Here is a 23,734-nt window from a genome sequence, read left to right on the forward strand (position 1 = left end):
TAAATAAATGAATAGAATTAATCAAAAAAATTAATAAATTTGCTGAACATTCTTCTTTTTTGAATTAAGTTGTTCTGTTTGGAACTAAATTACCGATGTAGTAATCACAAACAAATGTTATGCTAATTTTATGTCCGCGAATGTTTCCTTTATCTGGATCTATTTTTAAACCAGTTTCGAATTCTGCGAAGTATCGCAATATGTTAGCAAGTATTTGAAACTTTACGCAACGATTCGCGGCATTGAGTCACACGTTTTCCTGTCATTTGATACCACTTTCCTATTGCGTCATATCACGTCATATATTGTTAGCTTAAATTGCAACAACGCACTGCATTATAAAAAAAGAACTACGAAACATGGCTGTCCGATGGTGGCGCATTGCAAGTTTAATAGTACTTAATTAAAAAACGACTAAAATGTAGCTCTCCACGTGCATCCATTCTCAGCCAATTTATATTTCTTTAAAGATGAGAAATATGATCAAATTTTCGGATCCCATAGACAAAACGCAGACATGAGCTTTGAACTCTTTGTCTTCGGATTCGACTCTCATGATCCAAGCAAACACCGTAGCAAAATCACAATAACTAAAGTTAGACAAGACAAGTGACTCAGACTCAAACTTTTGCCTATTACATGCCTGTTATAAAGCACCTTTAGTGAGCAGTAGGTTTTTCTGAAAATAGATTTTAAATGTTCCTTAAACTGATTCTGAGTATCCAATACAAGCCCCAGATTATTTGCAATAGTTACAAATTTTAATCAAATACAATACAATACAAATTTAATATAATAGAGCTGTGTGTCATCAAGTCAAGAAAACAGCTTTCGACGCCCCTGTTTTAATATCTACCAGCGACAAAATGCAATTGTAATGTATAAGGAGGTTGGAGGCAAACATTAAGCATTAAGTATAAATTATTTCCAGGAAATATACATACTGTCATAAGAAAGAAATATTTTTTTAAATACACTAACACATCTCTGATTAACAGAAGAATAACGTAGTAATACAATTTTTATGAGCTCATTCGCAGAATACAAAATATTAAAATAAACTTTATCATTTGTTAGGATACAAATATTTGAAATACAACAATTAAGGAAGAAACATAAATAAAGTTGTGGAGGACACCGATTATTCTGTTTGTAACTAATTTTCCGTTTTAATATCGACAAACAATTTTTTTCTCATTTTTTTTTTGGTTTTTCAAAAACAAGTGCGGCAACGCCATTTACCGTCCGCTTCGTATAAATTTTGACTGAAATTTTTAAATTGACGTCACCTTAAGTCACTTTAAGTACATACACGTTCAAGCCGTAATAATTTTACACCAAATTGTAATGATCGACCATGCAGCAGTCGAAAAAGCATCCCCTAAATTACATACCGAGAAAAGTGAGTAGATCAATGCCAAAAAGGAAATGCTCTTTCACTCAGACGGAGAACGAACTGGTCTGTAAAGAATGTTGCTGCAGCGTTTCTCAGCTTAACGCCAAGGAATTTAAGTTTCACTACATGAAGGCGTTGCGATTTCTGAATAATTGTCACGAAGCTGTGAACAAAATGTTGATAGACAATTTTCGGGAGTGTGGTGATTCCGTTCCCAAAGATTTATTTTTGATGCCGAAGATTCCGAATTGTTACGGCGTGTGCAAGCAGTTCCTGCAAAACGGGCAATGTTCAAGCGAATTGTTGGATATAACTAACGACTCCAACCAAGAGTATAGTTTAAAAAGTATCCGCGGGTGTAGTGCTAAAAGATCAGACAACACAGGAATTTCTCTAGATAGTTGTAAGTAGATCTATAAGCAATAATTGGCTTAGGTATATGTGCACGGCTGTTATAAACTTGCCTAATCCAAGTAAGGGACCTGATTGGGTCCATAGTCTCATTCCTATAATATAACATAATAATATGATATTTGCATGTTCACGAGAAAATTTTGGTAGGTGGGTAAAGTAAACTTGTTATTTCAATTAGCACATAAAAATATGCAAAAATTCTAGGTATATCAAGCCATTAGGAACGCTCAAAGGAGACACATTCTGAACCCCTAGTAGTCAAATGAGCAGTGTTTAAAATTTTTTACTGCAAGTAGGAAAACGTTTGACACCCAGCCTGCCCTCGCGTCACAGTATAAAATGGATATTCGTTGTCCTCTAGATATCGGTACATACAAAATGCAGTTTGATGAAGAATTTTGCCACACTTTCTTTATGGTGTCATGGGTGTCGAATCAAGTCTCGTCTAAATCATATACGAGGTGTGTTCAAAAAGTAAAGTGACTTTTGAAATTGGGCAAACATTCGATCTTCGATGTTCAGTTTCAGCGAGTTTGCAGGTTTACTTTTTTTATGAGACATGCCTTAGACGTGTTGAGCTCGGAATACAGTGCTGCAAAACACTTCAAATATTGACAACGGCATATGTTGAATCTACTTTGAGCAAAAAAAAAATGTTTATAAGTGGCACAAGCTGTTCCAAGATGGCCGAGAAGACGCCGATGACGAACCTCGCTCTGGTATTGAAATATCGTCGAATCACTATTAAAGAAGTGGCTGAAGACATGGGAATCTCTATTGGCTGATGCCATGCAATTTTTTGCGAATTTTTGGACATGAATAGGGTAGCAGCAAAAGGACCGTAGAAGGAGAATCGCTGTTAAACGACGTCAATGATCATCCTGACATACTCAAAAAGTGACGAATCATGGGTATGTAGTTATGACTCAGCCACCATATTAACCGGATATGACCCCCTGCGACTTTTTCCTGTTCCCAAAAACTCAAGAAACTCGTGTAGGTTTCGAGGCAGTAACAGAAAGTGCTTGCTAGAAGCGCCTTTAATATTGGAAATACGTTGTCATAAGTGTATTATATCCGGACGAGACTACTTTGACGAGGAAAACATTAATTTTGATAAACAAAGTACTATTTGATAAAACTTAAAAGTCAACTTACTTTTTAAACACACCGCGTATATTTCGTTTTTCTACACGAAATTGATGACAGTGACTTAAATATTGTTGTCTCCATTCCACCAATCGTTGGGTCTTTTTAATGCTACCACGCTTGTCAATATCGTTATACCTAAATCCGATTCTGTGCAAAAATCGGTGCAATGTTTCAGGACTGCAAGTAAATCGACCATTTTCTCTTAATTTCTGTTGCAATGATTCAAGTGACGGAATCTGATTATTCTCAGACATCGCATTCACTTTCCTGCGAATCCACTCCGCATAACCATTCCTAAACATCAACATTATGCCTTTGTCACATCGATTCTTCCTTTCTAGGGAATCATTATCAAGCAATCGGCGCGAGGTTGACCTTGGAATACCAGTTAACTCCACTGTCCTCCCAATGGCAGCTTCTATGCCCTCTGGCGTTTTTAGAAGACTTGCGAACAAATTTTGCAGTAAAATATATAAAGTATTGTCGATTTTTTTTATTTTCTATATTAAAGTTTCAGAGATGTTACAGTATAGTTTTTTTTTTAATTTAAATATGTAGAAACAGTATATGCAATTGTCCGATAAGGCAGATCAAAATATAAAGAACATTTAAATTTTACCTTCATATACTCGTGAAACGATTCTCTTGCACCACATATTCAAATGACATTTCCTTTTCGATTCGTTACTCTCTTCTACTCCATCGTCGAAATTTCTCCGTCTCACAGTTTGAACATATAAATTGTAACACAAAGTGCAAATGATTTACACATTTCTATGGTGTCGACACTACTCGTACTTCTCGTTCCTTCTCCTAACGGAGGTTGTTGTCGTGGCTATCCTAATCTTGTTTAATCCTGTTAACAGATGCTCTGAATAGTTGGTTTTATGTAATTCCAAACCATTCCCTTAAGTTTTTGAGCCAAGAGGTTCTTCTTCTCCGTTGACTCTTACCTTTGATCTTTCCTTCCATAATGTTCTGTAGCATCGCACATCATCCTCTGATCACGTGGCTAACGTATTCCAATGTGCTTCTTTTTAGAGAGTTTATTATTTCCTCCTGTTTCTGGGTTCTAGGTAGCAGTTCCAGATTGGAAACCGTGTCGGCCCATGAGATTTTCAACATTACTGTTGGCTTCTTCAGAGCTTGACTGAAACTGTTTCAGGATGATTGACGAAACGTCAGCAATTTCGACTCAGCAAAAACCGACGCAGGAGGAATCCAGAAGTTTTTTAAAAAATATTGCAGGAGCCTGTGGAAGTTTATTTGAAAAGTTAATCATGTACTTAGTTTTCTTAAGGTTCATGTTTAGTCCATATCTTTCACATGTATCATTTACCCTCCGCAGCAGGATTTGCAGATCTTCAAGCTTGTCTGTAACTATAATGTTGTCGTCCGCATAATTTAAGTTGTTTAAAATCTGCCGTTTATGGCAACACCCTCCTGTCCTTCATCCATAGCTTCACTGAAAATTGCCTGACTATTACGTTAAAGAGTAGCGGAGACATAATACAGCCCTGATGCACGCCTCGCAGAATCTCCACTTCATCAATAAGCTGATCTTCAATTCTGACTCTAGCTATTTGGTTCCAGTAAAGAGTCGCAATGATTCTGATGTCCCGACTATCAATGTTCATATTCTTTAACATTTCTATAAGTTTTTTTGTTGAACCTTATCAAACGCCTTTTCAAAATGAATAATGAACAATTCTTAAAAAAACCCTCAAAGGGTGACTCATAAGGGCTATTGTTCGATGATCGGAACATTCTTAGGTAACGTTATAAATGTAGATGAAAGCCACTGTCTTGGAATAAGTGCAGTTGAGTATATGATATTAAAGAGATTTACGAGGATCATAATTGTGTCTTCCTCTATAATTTTAAGAAGTTCGATCGGTATCTCGTCAGGACCATTTCTTCCTGCCTTCGTCTGTAGAATGGCATGTAGAATCTCCCCGCGCACATTTCCAGACCAGGCTCCTCGGCAAGGCCAAGTGCATACCTTCCTGTGTGATAGACCGGAAAAATTTTATTATTGGTTTTTATGTTTTGTTTTTAGGTAATGTCCATTTGCGCAGATTTAGATAATGAACATCATTTCGAACAGTGATTTTGTTATTAAAATAATGAGATGATCAGATGATTAACAATCTGGCAAAATAACAGCCTAGACTAAAATGAAGTTTTCTTCTGTTGTTACTAAGCCTAGTTCTTTAACATTGTGGGATATTTTCACTTTAGGGGCCCACATCTCCGTAGGATTTGCAACAAAAAATTTTGTAGGAACTTGCCATATTATTTTCTAAGCTGTTATACGTTTCCCACATTTTATCGCCCACTATAGCATGATACTTGTACTGCGCTTTTGTATGTTGATTTCAGTCCATTCGGAAAATGACCACGATGGTTCCATCGGTTCGCCCGTTAAGCCCTTAACGATAAATTCGGGCGTGGATGAAAACCAACGTCACGTCGCCGAAACCAACGTGTCCGCAAAAAGTTCCGAGACGTTTATTTTGATGAAGAACGAAAAAGCGCCGACGCAAGGTCCGAATCTGTTGCAAAACAGGAAAAGGATATTGCAAATATTTCAGAGACAAGTCCACCAGGAACTCGAACAAATTTTGCCGAGCCGCATGTCGAGCGATTTCGAGTTCACCGATATTAAGATCACGGACATTCCGCCGGAAAAACTGAACCTCATGGAATACTCGATGAAAAAGGTGCCGAAAGATCCTCCGGCCCAAGTGGTTTTTGAAAATCGTTTACCTAAATACGTACACCCCAGCACGACCAATTTCAACTTAAAAGGCGGCCCGAAACAGTCCAAGTCGCTTAACGGCATTCAAAAGGCGTTCAGTCCTAAGAAAATAAACTTAATGTTCCATAAGATTTCGCAAGAAAATCTTCACTTGGGCGACCGCCCGAGCTATATTGAGAACTCGGTCGATAGCGAGATGTTAAACGATGTTGAATATGAGCCGACGAATGACATAGACAATAAGTGCCGAACGAGGTACTCATTTCCAAATCTGTTGAACAAGTCGATGTGGGAAATTGAATACGATGGTAAGTAAGGGGGCTTTAGAAAAAGACAACTTTAAAATAATTGACTTATAAACGAATTACGCATTAATTGAAATGCGAAAAAGTTAAAAACTCTGTAGATATGATGCAATTTCTACGTGCTATCAAATAAAAATTGCTGTTAAAAAAGTAGTATACGGAAGACATTATTTTCAAGGATTTTTGTTGTCAGAGGTTGTTTAGGTTTAGACTTCATAATAAACTATATAACAAATTTTTCGCCTATAATAACAGTGTATCCAATTTAAGGATAGTTATCGGAAACCATAGGAAATATGGGGCTTTCGAAAAAAATATAAAAACTTGGATTTTCTATTTTTTTTTTCATAGAGGCCAAAATACATCAAACATGATCTCGGAATTAGTACATTATCAGGACACTTTTTTAAGAAATGTATGATAAAGGGAAACAGAATTTTCTCACTTGTTTATGAAATACTATATAGATTTTTAGATTTTCTTATAGGTGCCATATTGCATGATGCATTTATAACATGGGGCCACAAAAGCGTCCTTATGTTAGACGCATTGTATGTAAGAAAAATCCATAATCCGCAGTAAACTAACGAGAGAAATATATACTACCTTTTGTGTTCTCTAAAACCAATTTACATTGAAACATAGTTTTTTAAGCAAATGTTTTATTCGAATTTTGATATATTTCAAGTTTTCAATTTCCTTAGTTAAATTTCAATCCCTAAATTTTCAGTACGTAAATTGTTCATGTTTATTGTTATTATTTTTAAAGTGCCTACCTTTTAATCTTCTATATCATGCTTTTAAAGTTCCAAAAATGGTAGCCGTTTACAAAAATGTTTGAGACCTGCTATAATAAAAGACTTCCGACCTATTTTCAAAATAATAACTTCATTTATTACTCATCCAACATTACACATTCGTAAAATACTTAGTAATAAAAACAAAAATGAAATGGGGTGTTCGTAAAGCTCCAGCAGAATATCGAAGTTGGAGAAATTTCACATCAATGGTTAATTGTACGTAAATGTACGGAGGGGCACTACCCAAAGTTTCTCTCACTTTATTTAGTAACTAGGTAAACGATTTACCTAAGAAACTGGAAGCAATAAAGTTACCAGCCAATTATGCTGACGATTCAATTGTAAAGTCTAACTCAGAAGTAACACAAGTCGCAATTTTGTGACAGAAAGCCTTTTAGTTAGGACCCAGGAGAAACCTACTGCAAATGTAGAAAGTACTTGTTTCTTAGGAACAAAACTGGATTATCAACTAACCTGGAAATATCCCATTTAGTTTAGTAAATTCAAAGTTCAAAATTTGAGGGAACGGTCTCAAAGTTTTAAAGCTTATGTACACTTTGTTTAAAACACAGTAAAGAGTACTATGGTGAAAATATCATCAAAAGCCTCATGCAGAAATGGTTTTGTATCTTTAGGCATATTGATATTACCATCGCTTTATACAGGGCGTCCAAAGAGTGTGTCAAAGTATATATTATTATTTTAAAGAAAAATTTAAAATTCAAATGTTATAGATAAAACTAAAAGAAAAAATTCAAGATTATTTTAAAATATACATGTCATACATAAAAATGTGTGAAATTAGAGCTATATATTTTTAATGGGCTTCCTCTATATTATGGAATTAATAGATACTACCTTTTATACTCAATGACCCAATGTTGGGTTGTTATGGCCTATACCGAGCGTTTCGCCCTGTGTTTAATACTATACTATATTTTTGCCGTATCCGACAACTGTAATTTTATTATGCCAGCAAGTGGGCAGCCATTTTTTCTATACTTCTATTCTTTATACAGGTTGAGTCAAAAGGAATTGTATTATTGCATACCCTACACCTAAACTTAGTATTTTTTGAGGTATAGACATTTCGTAAACGGCGTCAAAAGTATATAGTATTAAAATTAAACACAGGGCACTTTTGACGAAAGAATAGCCATAAATCCGAAAACACTCAGCGCAGTATAGTAAATAGACCATGACAATCCTACAGGGTGTTCCATAAAAAAAAGTTTAGTTTCCCACATATTTACTTTTCTTTTAGTCTATCTATCACTTTTGTATTTAACATTTTTTGCTAAAACAAATAATAAATGAGATATATGTATTTCTTTTCCACACAATTTGGACACGCTGTATAAACCAAGATAACACAAAGCCAAATGATAGTTATAATACCTCGTATGAATTAAACCTAGTTGAACTCTATGTAGATTATCTGTAAGTAAGCAAAAGTCATAAATTATGTTTTAATAAAGTGGTGAGCCTTGATGAAACTTTAAATTTAAACCTCACGCTTTCTCAATTTAAAGCAAAACTGAAATAATTCCTCATTAAAAAATGCTGCTACTGACTATAAGATTTATTATGCGATGCTTAAGAAACAATTTCACTTATATTTTACATTATTTGTTTTGTGCTGCAAACTTTGCAAACTAAACATAGTTATACATATACATTTTGATTATAAAATTGATATTTTCTTTTTTCTGTTGACGTATTCATCAATGTACAATATATCTTAGTGTATTTGCACCATTTGAAATAGTGAAATAAATTCTATGGGGAATCGGTTGACTTACGATGAAGAGCTGAACTTTTCTTTAACTTAGGAATTTTCTTGATGCAGAAAAACCGCAAAAATAATCCAAGAACCGGATTGACATCGATTTCCTGATCGCAAGACTTTTTTGCTTGGTATTTTGTATCCCATATTTTTGAAAGTGGTTTAGTGATTTCTAATTTATTAACATTTTTCATCAAGTTTATACTTATATATTTATGAAAGCAAACATTTTCGGGCTTATTTCTGCACAACAATTCTAAATTATTTTGCAGAGAAAATAGCTGCGAATTTCATCTGTAAAATTTATAAAACATGTAGAAATTGCATTGCGTGTACAGGGTTTAAGGACAAATCATTGAAATAATTTGTACCCGGCAACACATTGTACCTACAGGCACATTAATAGATATCAGAAATTGCAAATATTTTGTATAATAAGAAAGTTTAATATTAAGTAGCTACGACTAAAATGTAAACTAAAATTGCAATATTTGTAGTGTATGTAACTACTCGTTTTATTGATTACAACAGTTAACTAGATCTAAACTGAAATGGCACCTACATGATAGAAAAGTAAGGCAAATTTTACAACAGGAATAGACCGGCTAGTAATGGGGATCCTTGTCTTTGTCTTGCTCATTTATTTCAATATCGAAAATGGAGTTATTAGTAATATTGGATGATGTGATATTTTGATAATACGCAATACAATACAAAAACAATTGCCTTTGACCCTACATTACTGTAAGCACAGCACGAATTTACGTTGTTATTCAAACAAAAATATATGAACTATCTCGTCTTATTACACTAATCTGCAATTGCTGTTTAACTTGCATGACAAACAAAAGAATACCCGTCTCTCTCTACATAAAATTTGCCTCCCAGAAATCACTATGGCTATATTACCGAAACCACTCCACTTTCAACAACAAAATCTGTTACTGTTACAGTTAAAAGCAGACCCACAATAACCCATCCCCTTCAGCTCAGTGAAAAAGACAGATCAATGGTCGACGAGAACGTGTTACGCACTATGGGCCTCTATACGAAAACAGGAAATCTCAGACCCGAGGTGATTGAAATTTTACAAGATACAGAAAGGTCCAGAATTTTAAACGACAGCAGAAGCAAACCGTTCCGGACTAAACGAAAGTTAGACGTTGAAATCCACTTTAAGCAAGATTTGAACATGGAGAACACCAGCAGTTTATCTCTGATATCTTTCGACAGCGGATGCAGTGGCGTCCCGTCCGTTTCATCCGTATCGTCGGATATCAAGTCCGATTCCGAAGTAGAGGTTAAATTTGACAACAGGCTGATGCGCCTGGATAAAACTTTGTCACTTTAAAATGTTGAAGCATCTCGAAATATAGCAGACTGCATGAAAGAATCAGATGGTTTTTCTCATCTGCTACCATTTCACACAGCTCAAAAACATACAATTTACAAACACGTTTTCCATTATGTTAAACAGAAAAAACAGGAACAACACTGCAAAGCAGTGAAACTGGATAAAATATAAAACTACTTAACAAGAGTCACTTAGAAATTTTATTTTAGTAGTTCTTTGTTAATTGCTCTATCCTAAGCAAGTTTAACTTTAGACCGAGTCTCTATACAAAAGCTTATTTTATGGCCAGAAAATCAGTATAAAACATGATTTGCCATTTGGCTGTTTAATATTATCTCTTAGAACTTACAAATATCAAAACTTATTATTGGTCAGTTTTGGTATCCGGAGAAGTCAAACATGCTTTATTTTGATAACTTACATGTATATAAATATACAAATACACTTTTTATGAAATATCAACATATATAACATTTTTCTGAAAATGCTTAATTAATTAGGGTAAAACCTTGCGATATAAATCAAATGTCTAAAGAAATCACAGGTAATACAGATGGTCTATTTTCGGCTTTAACTTAAAAAAAAACTTTAAGCACAATATACATGAACCCCTTAAAATTTTACTGACAGGTTAATACACTAGTGGCACTCTCTGATTAACATTATGAGCTTCTCCACAAAAAATTATCGATTTAATTATACACAAAAACACAGAAAAAAAACATATTGTACTGAACCATTTTTCAAACTTTTAAAATCTCACATGATTTATGCGGGCAACTGCAACTTCTTACCTTTCAAAACTGAAATAAAAAGTATGAAATGAAGTTCTAAACTCAGCAGATTTCAGTATGGGCAACATACCTTTGGTAATATAGAGATAGAAAAAGTCACAATATAGTACAGTTTGTACTATACCAGCGACAATTGCAATTATATCATAGTGGTTCTCTGTCCAGTAACGATAGACCCAATTGAAAATGTAGAGGGCTCGGTATGAACCAAGTGCAAATAAATAATGGGATGTAATACTCTCAGCCTCACCAGTTTTACTGACCATAAATAGTTGGGGTAGAATTGCCACCGCCTCTAAGTAAATGCTAAATGTCCACAGTACCTAAAACGAAAAATTACTGGTAGAAATTTGTTTTAAAGAACAAGTAAATTTGCTCACCTCCAGCAATGCAAATTCATGATTGATAATAAGTGCCAAAATAACTGATGGTAAAATCAAGAACTCAATACGGAACGTATCATGGTTTCTATCATATGTAGCTCTAAATTTAAGATAAATTAAGTATACAGTGGCGTAGGAACTCGCTAAGAAGACAACTTTCATACACGTATTGTAGAGTGATACATAAGCTGTTACAAGGTCCAAATATCTAGTTGTATAGACCAGTGCAAACAATATTTGACTTTTGCCAGATATACCTAAAACAATATTGCTGTCGGTGTGGGAAGGTCAATCCACATAAGATATAAAGCAATAAAACAGAAACGTGAATAACCCTTCTGTCCAAACACAGTAAAGCGGACCGGTAAAAATGTTTTTTAAATTAATTCACTACATACCTGCACATGATCGGGTGTGCCAAATCTTTTGCAAAAGTATAATAATTGCAATAAGATGAGATAAATCCCCTAAAAGCCTAAAAACATTCATTTTATTTGAAACTTTGTTTTGGAAATTAGACTCCAATAGGTAAAGTGACGTGGCTTTATTCCTCTTATTTTCGCCAGGTGGCGCCACTATAAGGCAAACGGAATCACAGCAGTTCACAAACGAATTCATGTTAAAATATGTTGGTTAATTCCAAAAAAAAGACTACTAAACACCCTTTTTAATACTTCGCATAAATAGTAATGCGCTAGTATAAGCCCATCCGCCTGTTCTGATGCTATATACAAATGCTGCACTTTAAGGGAAAAGCTGTGCGCTTTATAATGGGCAAATGGATTTGGTGCCTCTACGTGTTCATCTTCTTTAGTGTGGCGTTTAAAGAACCTTTTGATTTTTGATATTCTTTCTCTTTTCTTTGTATAATTCTTTTTAACCTAACTGTTGAGTGGACGAACTGATATTATCATTGCCAATAATAAAAAAAATGTCGCATCCTGATAAACCGGTAAAGATATCGAAATTGCTAAGAGCTAAAGCACATGAATTTCTTTCTTCCCATAAGAATTCTAATGCTTTAATAACGATAGTTAACCATTTTGATTCGGGAGCCGATACAACGTCATGTTTGTTGGCTTTGGAAATGATTTTTACAAATCTTTTAAAAGAAAAGCAAATGCTTATCCAAATTATACCCTTAAAACCTATGGAAAATAACGCAGAAAATCAGTATAAACAGTGGCTAAAAAACGCCTATGAGGAGTGTTATCAAAAAATTTTAAGCTGTTTGGGTCACGAATCGCCAAAAGTAAAAATCCAAGGTATTAAATATTTATACTTTTAACGAAAAACGTGTCTTAGGTGGATAAAATAATTTATTATATTAAAAAATTTCAGGCTTGTCAACTGCTATGAACATACTGTCCTATGAAGGAAGGTATCCCTTAGAAACCAAAGGTTCTTTTGATAACTATGTTCCATTACAAAAATTAAAATCGATTTTAATAAACATATTATCGGGCAAGCAAAATACTGCAAATCTTATTAGTAAATACACAGAATATTTACTCTTTGATGATATTTTGTTTTTTACATGGAAACTGTTGCCTTCTCTAACAGCAAAAACAAATCCAAATGATATTTACATTATGAATTATTTGATGTTATTAGAAAAGTTGCAAATTTGTGCTAATAGCGAAGCCAAATGCCTCTGTGGGGATGGAAGTGGTAAGTTAAATCTCAGCACAACAAATACGTTTTAAGTAGTGTTGAATTTTCAGCACAATGTTTCACTTTTGATGAAGCTGTAACAAAAAAGTGTCTCAACAAGATGTGGCATTGTCTAATGCACTGGGACCATACCCCTGAAACCCATAAGCAACTGCTTATAGTGTTGTTAGAAAAAGTTCTTGTTCATCTCGACAAGCCATTACTGCTCACAGACTTTTTAATGGATTCTTTAGATGTTGGAGGACCAGTGAGTTTGTTGGCATTACAAGGAATCTTCACTATGGTCCAAGTACACAATTTGGATTATCCAAACATATTTACCAAGCTGTATTCCATGTTTGAGCCTGAAATATTCATAACTAAATATAAAGCTAGGTTGTTTTACTTGGCAGATCTTTTTTTGAGCTCAACTCATTTACCGGAGAATTTGGTTGCTGCTTTTGTGAAAAGGCTGGCGCGATTGGCCTTATTAGCATCTTCAGAGGATATTATTATCATATGTAATTTCATTGGAAATTTAATTATCAGGTCAGTGCAATCACGCAATCATAAATGAAGTGTTATTTTCTTTTTTGATTTTTAGGCATCCAGGACTCAAATGTTTGCTGAACAAAAGTAGTGAAACAATAGTCAGTTCAGATCCCTACATAATGGAGGAAAGAGATCCATTAAAATCAAATGCAATTAGCAGTTCTCTTTGGGAACTCCAGTCGCTGCAGCACCATGTCCAGCCCAGCGTCGTAAGTGCTGCCAAATTTATAAATTGCCCATTGCCTCATGTTGAGTGGGACATTGGTAAAATATTAGAAAACACCGGGGACGATATATTCGACAAAGAAGTTAAGAAATTTGGTAACCTTATAGTGTTACAATTTGAAAAACCTAATGGATTATCCTTAAATAGAGGTGAAAAAGTTTCCCATTACTGGGATATTTAAACTGCAACTTTTTGTGATGAAAAACTATTTAACTTGCATATTTTTATGTCATTACAGCTACAATTTTTCCTTCGATAGACATAGTTTCCGGAAAATAAACTTTTTAATTTTTTTTGCCAGTATTTTTGAGAAAATACAAAAAATGTTCTAGCTGTTAGATATATCTTCGAAATGGAAGAGCATAGGCTCAGCTTCCAAAATTTTCATCAATGTTAAGTCTAAAAAAGCTTACTTGCAAAATTTAAGTTGATTTATTAAAAATTCCTTGACTTTGGTAATAACTATCAAACATATCTGTGAACTACCACTTTTATACTAATCCATGAATGTTTACAATTAATTCCTTTATATTTAAACATGGCCTATTTTTTTGCCCAAAATATGTGATAATTGTTAAGTACTATATTTGTTAGAACTGTGTGCAAAATAAATATGACTATTCCAATTGACTAACTGTTGTAAAGTTGTTTTATTTCTTGTAACCTGGTAATATGTGCACATTGGCACCCTAGCACATTTTTCAATAAGCTTTTTGCAGAAGTTGTGTATAATAAAACTAACTAATACAAATAAATCATTTTAATATATCATGTTTATACAGTATAACATAATGCAAAGGAATGTTTCTACATTACCCTAACTTTACCCCATAACATTTCCAAATATTCTAAATCAAGACAAGTTTTTATTATGCTATTCTTGCCTGAAGTAGATTCCAAGCTTTAATACTTGCACACCTGCGCATTTTTCAATAGGCTTTTTGCATAAGTTGTGTATAATAAAAATAAACCATTTTAATATATCATTGTCGTTTATACACTACACATAATGCAAAAGAATGTTTCTATATTACCCCTACCTTTACCTAATAACATTTCTAAATTTTCTAAATGACATAAAAAAAATAATGTTTCTGTCAAATCCAGACACAAAAAAAATTTTATTATGCTATTCTTGCCTGAAGTAAATTCCAAGCACATTTTTCAATAAGCTTTTTGCAGAAATTATGTACAATAAAACTCAAAAGGTTAATAAAAATAAATCATTTTAATAGATCATTCTTGTTTACACACTATACAAAATGCAAATGAATGTTTCTACATTACCACTACCTGTACCCCATAACATTTCCAAATTTTCTAAAGAAGACATAAAAAATTTATTATGGTATTCTTGCCTGAAGTAGATTCCAAGCTTTAATTACTTGAAGTTTTGTATACTCTATCTGCCACAAAGTACAGAACACTACATGCGCATGTCTTACATACTCAGTGTTGGGTGGTAGTGCGTCCAACCTCTTTTTGGCTTCACTCTCATTTAAATTATTCCGGGAGATTAGTCTTCTAATAGCCTCATTTGGGGGAACAATGGTGGTCCATACCTAATAGAAATGTTATTCTTATTACTTAACAATGAATAGTTTAAAAATTTCCCTTGCCTCGTGACATTGTCTTTGCCAGCCAGCTCTTAGCAGTACTGCAGCTTCAACAACCACAATCTCCTTGTCAGTATTCTTAATTATGTTCTTGATTTCCTCTGCAATTGCCGGCCATACTAATTCATTCAGCTTATTCAAATCATCCTGAAAATTTCAACTTGTTTATTTATATTGCAAACCACATGAAATAGAACTGATAATGCTAACCCTACATAATTTTTTTTTAAATCATTTTCTTACAGGATTTTTAAAAACAATGGAACCCAGCACTTTTCGATCAATTTCACCATTGGTATCTAAAACTTGCCGCCCGAATTGTTGTACAATTTTGTTGTAGCACGGGCAACCTGGTTTATATGCATTGTGTCCCAATTTATCGCAATTGATTATCAAACCTCCTAGTTCTTGCAAGTGCTCCGCCACACCAGATTTTCCGCTGGCAATCCCACCTAAAATACTTCATAGGTAATTTTAGTTCAGACTATATCCATTCACATGAAATTTTGTAATTACCTGTCAAACCAATAATATAAGGCTTCTTAGGTATACAATCATTTTTTTCCACAGATTTAAAAAGTGTTCCTAAGAGTCTCAATCTTGTATTGCTAGAACTAATTTTTGGTTCTTCTATAGGGTCAGGTTTTGGTTCATCTATCAATCTGATAGAAACAATTTCAAGTTCGTGGAGCTGTTTTTCTTTTCTGACTAGAAGTAAAAATAAATTTAGGCTATATCAGTTTCCTAAAAATAATTCCATACTTTCATTTATCTTTTGCCCTCCTCTGACAGTTTCCGGACTAACAACAATTAACTCCATTGTTGGATCAACAATTGCCGGCCCAAAAGGGTCTGATATTTCCACAACTTCATATTCCAATTCTGGGCATATATCAGTGATAAAATTCTTGACCTTTTTTATCCTTGTATCTTTGTCTTCTATCAATTCCCAGAGTAGTTTTCCTTTACATTACACATTTTATTAGTATTTAAAAATTGGCACCATATTTGAACATACCTTGAATCAAATTTTCATTTGTTACACCAATAGTAACTTTAGATTTTGATCTTAAAATAGCTTCACTTAAAATCAATTTATGAGCAACATGTAACCTATCAAATGTCCCTCCTAATACAGAATGCTCAACAATTTTTTCCTCTTCACCTTCTTCTTCAGTGAGAGTTTCATGCCCGCCACAATGAACTGTTAAAATATCATGTTTTTTTGAAACATTGGAGAGTCTTAAATTAATGAAATTATTAATTTCATTTTCGGTATATTCCTTATCAAAAATAACTATATCAATTGGATTCCTTGTTTTAATTTGTGGTATGTTGTATTTCAGACCAGACAGTAGAACTTGAACATCCAAATCATTGCAGTATTTTGCAGCCTGAGAGTAAATACCAAATATAGTCTTATTAAACTTGGGCCATGTTGTAAAAACTCCAGGACAAAAGTTTCCTAACTGATCCGTTAACGCAGATAGCAATTGTATGTAAAGTGTACTTTGAACTCTATTTTGTATCGAACGTAAAACCTTACTAATTTGCTGAGGATTGGATACAATTAACAGACCAGTCTTGGCTAACATGTCTTTGAAATATGTTAAATTAAAATAGAGTCAAATATTCAAATATCACATGAAAACTAGTTTCTTACTTGACAATAACATAAATTAAGGTTATTCTGAGTTTTTACTGCTATAGGCCACCCCAGGCCAGATTATTCAGCAATATTCTAAAATTTACATGTTCTTCTTTTGCATTAACTCTATTTTAACCACATAAACTCGACCAGATGACTTTCATAAATTTTATTACCATCATTAATTAATAATTTTATTTCAAAGATTGTACATAAGTAATCCCTAAATTAAATGTGACCTCAAAAAATGCCAAACACTCCAATAGTGTGGGCTAATAATCATGGTATATTTGCCCAACGTTTTAATGAAGAAAAAAGGGGTTTGTGACAGTTTTACCATGGACAAGGGAACGAGGGTGGCTCGGTTGGTAAGGCATTATTCCCACCGGGTTGGTTGGTTGGTTGTAAGCTTGCCGAATTGCTTTATGAAGCAATGGCCAAATAAAGCGTAATTAAAAAAAAACATGGACGAGATGTTATTTTCTAGTTTATTTTAATCAAGGCTCTTTTAAGATTTTCGGAAGTAGGTCATTATTCGCCGAGAAAACTGGGCAAATCATCCTGGCAATAGCAGTAAAAAAAACTATGAACAAAAATTATTTTAGTAACTTTCGTAACATGTCTAGGTTTGGGCGAGTGCGTCTGGTAAAATGCCCAAAGTTATATTTAATTTAAATCTTTTTTAGGGTGACTTTAGAGTGGGGAGCGTAGGCAGAGGTATAAGACAAAGTAGTTGCTTAGAATTGTAGGTATGAATAACGATAATAGGTTATTCAAAAACTAAAACACCATGGACTAATAGAGAGAACCTCTACCCTTCATAATTTAGATTAGTTAGTTACAGAAGTTGTATGGATACTTATGTATAGGTAAAATGTTATCAACAAAAATACATATCTTAGCCATGCAAATAGGGATACAAAATCATCATCTTATTTATGTGGCTAGTTTAACTGGCCATTTGAAGTGCAATAGACAATTTAATTATCCCATAGTGAAACGAAACCTTTCGTTAAGTACAATAAAATATGGTGAAGAATCCAATGTTGAAAATCCACCTGAAATTCTTACAAAACCTCAAGCTCATGCTTTAATTCTGAGACTCAATGATGAAGAACGATCTAATTTGATGACAGCTCTACATGAATATCAATCGAAATTAATCAAAGATGAATATGAAGGTCAATTGGCGGCATCTAGGTGGAGGAGTAAATATGGCCGACCATCCAAATTGCCAAAATTGGGAGATGTAGATCCAACAGGGACTTATTGCCCTGTTCCAGAAGATTGGTTTAAGAAGAAGTTTGCTGAGACAGTTCCATGTCCTACTACAAAAAATCTCGTAGATCTTGCTGTGGCGAATTCTATTCCATTCATTGGATTTGGATTTTTGGATAATTTCTTCATGTTAATATTCGGTGATTACATTGACTTTTACCTGGGTTCGTATTTTTGCTTGTCAACTATGGCAGCAGCTGCACTAGGAAACACATTATCAGATATTTTGGGCATAGGAACAGCATTTCATGTAGAGAGATTAGCAACTAGAATCGGGTTCTCACCTCCGAAATTATCTCCCATACAGTTGGAAATGAAAAGTTCACGTAAGGCTGCCAATTTTGGACGTGTTTTTGGAGTGACGCTTGGGTGTATTCTGGGAATGTGTCCTCTTGTGATTAGAAAACTGCGAGGCATAGATGATAATGCAAAAGAATAGCACTTTTTGTTATATAATCTTTTATTGTTGTACAATTTTTTCTTTGTTGTTTGTTGCCATATTGGACCTCTTGTATATAACTATTTAACAAATTTTAAATGTTTAATGTTGTTCCTACCATTTTTATTTGTATTTATTTTAGGTAAAGATTTTTAAGCATTTTATATGAACTCTTCTGATTAATATTTTAGAATCAATGTAAAAATTTCTATCTACATTATGAAGCTAAAAAAACACCTGTACCAATAAATTATTTCGAACTTAAATGCGTTTAATTGATTTTTATTTTTTGTTAATTAAATTTCATTTTTGCTACTTACATTCTCAAGAAGTGGCAACAGAGCAGTTCAAAGTTCTTGCAAATGATTAAAAACTTGATAACCCAAAATCCACTTGAAAAGCGGTTAAAGCAAGTTCCAAGCAGGATGGTTTCCATAAAATTATACTATGATCTGCTATCACAGCCATCGCGGGCTTTGTATGTGTTTTTCAGGCTCATGAAAATCCCCTTTGAAGCTTGTCCTGTTGCTTTAAAGAAAGGTAATATATTTTGTTTGAAATTTAAATTAATACTTTACCAAATAGGGCTTTAGGGGAACATTTAACCGAAGAATTTAAAGAAAAGTATAACAGGTTCCAAAAGGTGCCCTTTATTCACGATGGTGACCTGAAATTGTCTGAAAGGTAGGTTGCATACATTTATTGCAATTAGGTATAACCATAGGTTTAATTCCTATTAAGGAACCAAGAATGCTAAGCAATAACGTATTATAGATTTTATTGTTTTTAACATGGTCAACGATTGAGCAACGCAAGATTTTCTTAAGTTACGGTTCCGAATAACCTTCTTCATAACACAATTTAAAAAAAACTCTGCTATGACGTAATCGCGTTACCAACTCATTTTAGAACATATTTACCATTCATTATGGTGGCTAATGTAATCCATAATTTATTTTATTCCCGTGCTTCTCAAGTCGTATATCTTTATATTTTACGCCTTTATGTTAATTAATTTTCCAGTGTGGCAATCATTCGATACATAAAAAGGAAGTTTTCCGATAAAATCCCGGACCACTGGTATCCGCAAGACAATTTTGAACAGGCGAAAGTGGATGAATATTTAGAGTGGCAACATTTGAATACGAGAGCATTTTGCGCTGTTTATTTCAGAGATAAGGTGAACATTTTTTATATTATATGGATATATTATTTTGTCTGTTGATATTTGTTTAGTTTATGGTACCGATGTTAACGGGACAGACACCGAATCCTCAAATAATTAAAAAAAGGGAAGAAAACCTGGTAGCATTTTTGGATCAGTTTGAAGATCTGTGGCTAAATCAAGGACACGAGTATGTTGTCAACAATAAAATTTCGATTGCTGATTTGGTAGCCGCGTGCGAGTTGGAACAGCCGAGTAGGTTTTTTTGATTCATGGATTAATTTAATCAGGGTTATTTGTGGTTTAAATTAATTTGCCGTACTTTAACGTGTAGGTGCTGTCGGGTTTGATGTAACAGTTGGCCGACCGAAATTGAAAGCGTGGATCGATAAAATACGCTTGGAATGCAATCCTCACTATCAAGACGCCCACGAGATTGTGTACAAACTTGCCAAAAGAAACGAGCCAATTCCAAAACTTTGAACTGTGCACCCTTTCAAGTAATAAAAGTCCGATTTTATATTAATATATAATTGATGAAAACGTCAATTGCAATTTATTTAACTAATCATATGCTCTCTGAATCCATAAGTGACTTGCAAGGGTATATAGTATATTATGCAACAAGAGGGCATTTGAGTCAGGAGTTTATTTTATTAGGGTCTTTTTGCACCTCTTAATTTGGCGTTGTTTTATTTTACCCCTTATTTGAAGCGTACACACTTCGAGAATAACCTTTTCCCTTGTTAACCAATGAAGTTCAATGCTATCTAAAGTTCCCATTACTGAAGTTCAAAGCGTAAGCTGTCAGCTGTAAAGCGATAAGTTTCAAAAATTCTTTGTACTTGAGATGTAACATTTTAAATATTTTTATTTCAATGGTTTCTTGCGCAAAATAATATTTACTTTAAGGTTGTGATTGTATTTCGCTCATTTGTAACTTAAAATTGAGATAAACGCAATTTTTTTTCTTTTAAGTAACGAAAGTAAATATAACATTTTAATGTAATGTCCACAAAATGTCATATAACTGCTATAGTATATTATGCAATAAGTGCGGTAAACGGCATTTGACTCACGAGTTTATTTGACACAAGCGGAGCGCAGAGCTTGCGACATTTAACAACCACCATGGCCGCTGGCAAATCGTCTATAAGGTCACTATATATTATCTAATTCAGAGATGAAATATCAAAATATTGGAACGCTTACTGCTTTATACCATAGATAATGCAGTCCGTTTGCCTTTGGTTAATTTCGCGAAATGGCCATAGTGGTGCTATGTGGCACATCTGTCTAATCTATTTTTTTTAATTGCAAATCATCCATGCTTGTTACGTGCTTGGCAAGGAAACTCACATCTCGACAACGTTAGGTCCTAGGGGATCCCCGTCGAAAAAAAATTTTTTTTTTCTGTCCGTTCTCCGTTCTCTGTCCACACTTGATAAAAACGTAAATAATTGCCAAACAGCCAGTGCGCTGAGATTTGACTCCTTTTAAGTGGCCTGCGAGATAATATAAGAAATGACCGCGATCGGACATTGGCGCCCATCGCCGATTTGCGTCTGTTTTTCGTACATCGCTATGAAACAAGATAAATAAAATTTGGCATAAATATACAGCTTAGCTCCCTTACGAGATCTATTGAAATTGGGTGGGCTGGGGGTCGGGAAGTATTTTAAAAAATTTAAAAACCACTTTAGCAGGGTATGGATAAAAAAATCATTGCTCAAAAACGGTATCCACGATCAAAAAAGTATTTGAAACAAAATACGCGCGAGATTCGGATCAAAAATCTTTATTCTTGATGATTTTTTAAAAATCTACAAGGCGCGTCGGTAATTTGCCAAAAAACTGAAAATTGAGTTCTTATAACGATAATTGACCATAATTATACGGCTATGATTCAGTTGTCAGTTTCTTTCATATGACAGTATAGCCCATATAGACAGCTAAAAATCTTCTATTTAACGTTTCCACATTTTGTATAGTGTGTTCGGAATATTTCTTGTTATAACGTAAAATATAGTAGGTGTCTTAAATGCGCGACTATCGACTTGAGATTTGGCAGGGATGTAGAAGTCTAGCCACATTTAAACTTTAGAAGTTGGGCGCAATCAAAAGTATTTTTAAACAATTAAAAACAAAAATTTTGGGTTATTTTTGCTTCTAGAGAAAAATATTTTTCTCGAAACGTATTTAGCCGATCTGCAAAATTCTTGAAGCAGGATACTCGGGAGATTCGGTGGGACTATACCTTTTATCTCAAGCGTTTTTTCGATTCTACAGGGTTATTCACAATGAGTGTCCTATTAGACGTTTCTGGAGAATGACTTACGGTAAAAAATGAAATTCTGGTTACTTATGTAAACAAATGGGAGCTGCCTACGTAAAATATTTTTAGCCATGCGGTGTTACCAACTTTCGTTATATTATTATGTATATTATTACATTTTTAGATTCTGCGAAACACTTTGGATTTTTTTGTATGTAACATGTACCATACCTATCTTGAACCTTTTCGGAGATTCAAATATTTTTTAAGAAATTTGGCAACAAACAACCCGATATAATTTTTTTCGCAACCCGTACAGCTAAACACCTGAATTTTTGGTTGCAGTTCCCTATTAAATTGCGTTATCATAATAAAGTATGAGAATTAACTTATCGCGTTCGGGGCGTTCATTAGATAAGGCCCAATTGGCAAGAAATAAAAATCCATGTTACTTGGAAATTTTAAATGGGACAACCCATATTTTATAATGGCAAGTAAATGAGCAATTAATTTGCCATCTAAATGTACTCTACTATGGTAATTCTATTTTTACTGGTTTTCGAGTTATAAACAAAAAAAGGCAATTAAATCGATATTAAAGTAATCACATTTTATCGCATTTTCATAGTTTAAAGTTGCATTTATTTGAGAAAGCAAGATGGCACGTAATTATGCAACGCAGATGTAAATTGTAATTTTTACATTTATGGTGAGTGTCAAATAATTGTTTCAAGAAAGGGCAGAAGATTTAATGATCAATATCCGCATTTGCCACCAATGTATGAGAAAAATTTTATAGTATATTATGAAACAAGGTTGGTAAACGGCATTTGGCACGAGCGGAACGGGTGCTTAATAAACGAGTAATTCGATAATCTGTTATTATTTTCATTTGTTAGATTGTGATTTTTTTTGTGACGGTCGTAGAAAAAGTATAGTATGTAACACGTCTGAGAAACTCTTTATCTCATCCGATGCATAGGTCTATGGAGTTGGCCACCGCGTTCGCCAGATATTAAACCGGTTCATGCCTACCTTTCGGGCGCTATTAAAGAAAGAGTGTATAAAACTCCAGTTGGAATAATAGAAGATTTATAGCGAATGGAGGTAATTTCATAATATTTAGTTGTATGTAATTAAAAGCAATTTAAAACCGTTTATTAGTTTTTCTACTCCCGTCTGCAAAATACCTAAATTACACACTGATCTAGCGTGCGGAAAGCGTTACTTTACCACGTCAGTTTCGTTTCCCTAGGATTCGAGCCATTTCGGACATTTCCGGGATTTTACCCCCCAGATTTGGCAGCAATCGGATGTTTTAGGAGATATTTCCCACACCTTGAATTGTGACGTTTGTCAATTATAACGGTCATGTCAGTGAATGTATTCGTGTTCTTTTGCGAAAATGTACCTAAAAACTAACGGTCGTAGAAAAAGTATAGTATGCAACACGTTCGGTAAACTTTTTAGGTGACTCGTTTATTAAACATTCGCTCCGCTCGTGTCAAATAAACTCGTGATTCAAATGGCCTTTACCGCACTTCTTGCTTAATATACTATTTTAACATTAGTTTTCTGTTCAACAGTTTCTATGAATATAAAATTGTTGTTGGCATATGTATTTCCTTCCAGATTCACTGTCACAATTACCCATTTGAACACGCTAATAACGAAATATCAAGCTTATTTATGTGAAAGACAAATTTCTTTACAAAAAACGTCACCATGGCAGGCCAG

The 23,734-nt window shown here is 34.0% G+C and overlaps 6 protein-coding genes and 1 long non-coding RNA gene across 9 annotated transcripts; 4 read left to right on the forward strand and 3 right to left on the reverse strand.

Moving 5' to 3' along the window:
• The first annotated feature begins 1,294 nt into the window (after nucleotides 1-1,294).
• LOC132699929 (uncharacterized) lies at nucleotides 1,295-10,022 on the forward strand. 2 transcript variants are annotated; one of them, XM_060666921.1, is made up of 4 exons: nucleotides 1,295-1,459; nucleotides 1,514-1,799; nucleotides 5,345-6,031; nucleotides 9,568-10,022. In XM_060666921.1, exons 1-4 carry the CDS (start codon nucleotides 1,358-1,360, stop codon nucleotides 9,963-9,965), a joined length of 1,473 nt encoding a protein of 490 aa, XP_060522904.1. In that variant the 5' UTR covers nucleotides 1,295-1,357; the 3' UTR covers nucleotides 9,966-10,022. The 2 variants fall into 2 exon arrangements, with proteins under 2 accessions (XP_060522904.1, XP_060522903.1); XM_060666920.1 differs by having other exon boundaries at nucleotides 1,295-1,799.
• Nucleotides 10,023-10,176: 154 nt separating this feature from the next.
• Nucleotides 10,177-11,701, reverse strand: LOC132699930 (ER lumen protein-retaining receptor). Its single transcript, XM_060666922.1, has 4 exons — nucleotides 11,544-11,701; nucleotides 11,143-11,402; nucleotides 10,833-11,085; nucleotides 10,177-10,771 (listed from the first exon to the last, which is right to left on the reverse strand). Exons 1-4 carry the CDS (start codon nucleotides 11,632-11,634, stop codon nucleotides 10,737-10,739), a joined length of 639 nt encoding a protein of 212 aa, XP_060522905.1. The 5' UTR covers nucleotides 11,635-11,701; the 3' UTR covers nucleotides 10,177-10,736.
• Nucleotides 11,702-11,966: 265 nt separating this feature from the next.
• On the forward strand, nucleotides 11,967-14,201 carry LOC132699348 (nucleolar complex protein 4 homolog A). Its single transcript, XM_060666006.1, has 4 exons — nucleotides 11,967-12,410; nucleotides 12,487-12,816; nucleotides 12,870-13,347; nucleotides 13,403-14,201. Exons 1-4 carry the CDS (start codon nucleotides 12,077-12,079, stop codon nucleotides 13,755-13,757), a joined length of 1,497 nt encoding a protein of 498 aa, XP_060521989.1. The 5' UTR covers nucleotides 11,967-12,076; the 3' UTR covers nucleotides 13,758-14,201.
• Nucleotides 14,202-14,398: 197 nt separating this feature from the next.
• LOC132699345 (bifunctional coenzyme A synthase) lies at nucleotides 14,399-16,901 on the reverse strand. The gene is made up of 6 exons (XM_060666002.1): nucleotides 16,211-16,901; nucleotides 15,955-16,155; nucleotides 15,709-15,900; nucleotides 15,436-15,644; nucleotides 15,196-15,339; nucleotides 14,399-15,138 (listed from the first exon to the last, which is right to left on the reverse strand). Exons 1-6 carry the CDS (start codon nucleotides 16,785-16,787, stop codon nucleotides 14,920-14,922), a joined length of 1,542 nt encoding a protein of 513 aa, XP_060521985.1. The 5' UTR covers nucleotides 16,788-16,901; the 3' UTR covers nucleotides 14,399-14,919.
• Nucleotides 16,902-17,354: 453 nt separating this feature from the next.
• LOC132699270 (uncharacterized) lies at nucleotides 17,355-18,557 on the forward strand. Its single transcript, XM_060665903.1, has 2 exons — nucleotides 17,355-17,466; nucleotides 17,527-18,557. The coding sequence occupies exon 2, from the start codon at nucleotides 17,715-17,717 to the stop codon at nucleotides 18,555-18,557; it is 843 nt and encodes a 280-aa protein (XP_060521886.1). The 5' UTR covers nucleotides 17,355-17,466; nucleotides 17,527-17,714.
• Nucleotides 18,197-19,269, reverse strand: LOC132699272 (uncharacterized). Of its 2 annotated transcripts, XR_009618489.1 has the most exons (4): nucleotides 19,136-19,269; nucleotides 18,878-19,085; nucleotides 18,403-18,524; nucleotides 18,197-18,320 (listed from the first exon to the last, which is right to left on the reverse strand). It is a non-coding gene; the product is annotated as an uncharacterized LOC132699272 (long non-coding RNA). The 2 variants fall into 2 exon arrangements; XR_009618488.1 differs by lacking the exons at nucleotides 18,197-18,320; nucleotides 18,403-18,524 and adding an exon at nucleotides 18,646-18,782.
• LOC132699271 (glutathione S-transferase theta-1-like) lies at nucleotides 18,920-23,153 on the forward strand. The gene is made up of 5 exons (XM_060665904.1): nucleotides 18,920-19,097; nucleotides 19,151-19,241; nucleotides 19,581-19,737; nucleotides 19,794-19,977; nucleotides 20,057-23,153. Exons 1-5 carry the CDS (start codon nucleotides 18,920-18,922, stop codon nucleotides 20,203-20,205), a joined length of 759 nt encoding a protein of 252 aa, XP_060521887.1. The 3' UTR covers nucleotides 20,206-23,153.
• Nucleotides 23,154-23,734: the final 581 nt, after the last annotated feature.

The sequence above is a fragment of the Cylas formicarius genome, unplaced genomic scaffold (assembly GCF_029955315.1).
Source record: "Cylas formicarius isolate icCylForm1 unplaced genomic scaffold, icCylForm1.1 PGA_scaffold_3__17_contigs__length_32017465, whole genome shotgun sequence".
Classification (NCBI taxonomy): Eukaryota; Metazoa; Arthropoda; class Insecta; order Coleoptera; family Brentidae; genus Cylas; species Cylas formicarius.

Coding starts and splice junctions, on each gene's coding strand:
- LOC132699271 (XM_060665904.1), top strand. CDS start 18,920: ATGATTAAAAACTTGATAACCCAAAATCCACTTGAAAAGCGGTTAAAG. Junction 19,098..19,150: donor TCCTGTTGCTTTAAAGAAAG/GTAATATATTTT, acceptor ATAGGGCTTTAG/GGGAACATTTAACCGAAGAA. Junction 19,738..19,793: donor CTGTTTATTTCAGAGATAAG/GTGAACATTTTT, acceptor ATATTTGTTTAG/TTTATGGTACCGATGTTAAC.
- LOC132699270 (XM_060665903.1), top strand. CDS start 17,715: ATGTTATCAACAAAAATACATATCTTAGCCATGCAAATAGGGATACAA.
- LOC132699929 (XM_060666920.1), top strand. CDS start 1,358: ATGCAGCAGTCGAAAAAGCATCCCCTAAATTACATACCGAGAAAAGTG. Junction 1,800..5,344: donor AGGAATTTCTCTAGATAGTT/GTAAGTAGATCT, acceptor TGTTGATTTCAG/TCCATTCGGAAAATGACCAC. Junction 6,032..9,567: donor GTGGGAAATTGAATACGATG/GTAAGTAAGGGG, acceptor TTACTGTTACAG/TTAAAAGCAGACCCACAATA.
- LOC132699930 (XM_060666922.1), bottom strand. CDS start 11,634: ATGAATGTTTTTAGGCTTTTAGGGGATTTATCTCATCTTATTGCAATT. Junction 11,086..11,142: donor ATGAATTTGCATTGCTGGAG/GTGAGCAAATTT, acceptor TTTTCGTTTTAG/GTACTGTGGACATTTAGCAT. Junction 10,772..10,832: donor CTATCTCTATATTACCAAAG/GTATGTTGCCCA, acceptor TTTTTATTTCAG/TTTTGAAAGGTAAGAAGTTG.
- LOC132699348 (XM_060666006.1), top strand. CDS start 12,077: ATGTCGCATCCTGATAAACCGGTAAAGATATCGAAATTGCTAAGAGCT. Junction 12,411..12,486: donor GCCAAAAGTAAAAATCCAAG/GTATTAAATATT, acceptor AAAAAATTTCAG/GCTTGTCAACTGCTATGAAC. Junction 13,348..13,402: donor ATTGGAAATTTAATTATCAG/GTCAGTGCAATC, acceptor TTTGATTTTTAG/GCATCCAGGACTCAAATGTT.
- LOC132699345 (XM_060666002.1), bottom strand. CDS start 16,787: ATGTTAGCCAAGACTGGTCTGTTAATTGTATCCAATCCTCAGCAAATT. Junction 15,901..15,954: donor AGGGCAAAAGATAAATGAAA/GTATGGAATTAT, acceptor TTTTACTTCTAG/TCAGAAAAGAAAAACAGCTC. Junction 15,645..15,708: donor TTATATTATTGGTTTGACAG/GTAATTACAAAA, acceptor GAAGTATTTTAG/GTGGGATTGCCAGCGGAAAA.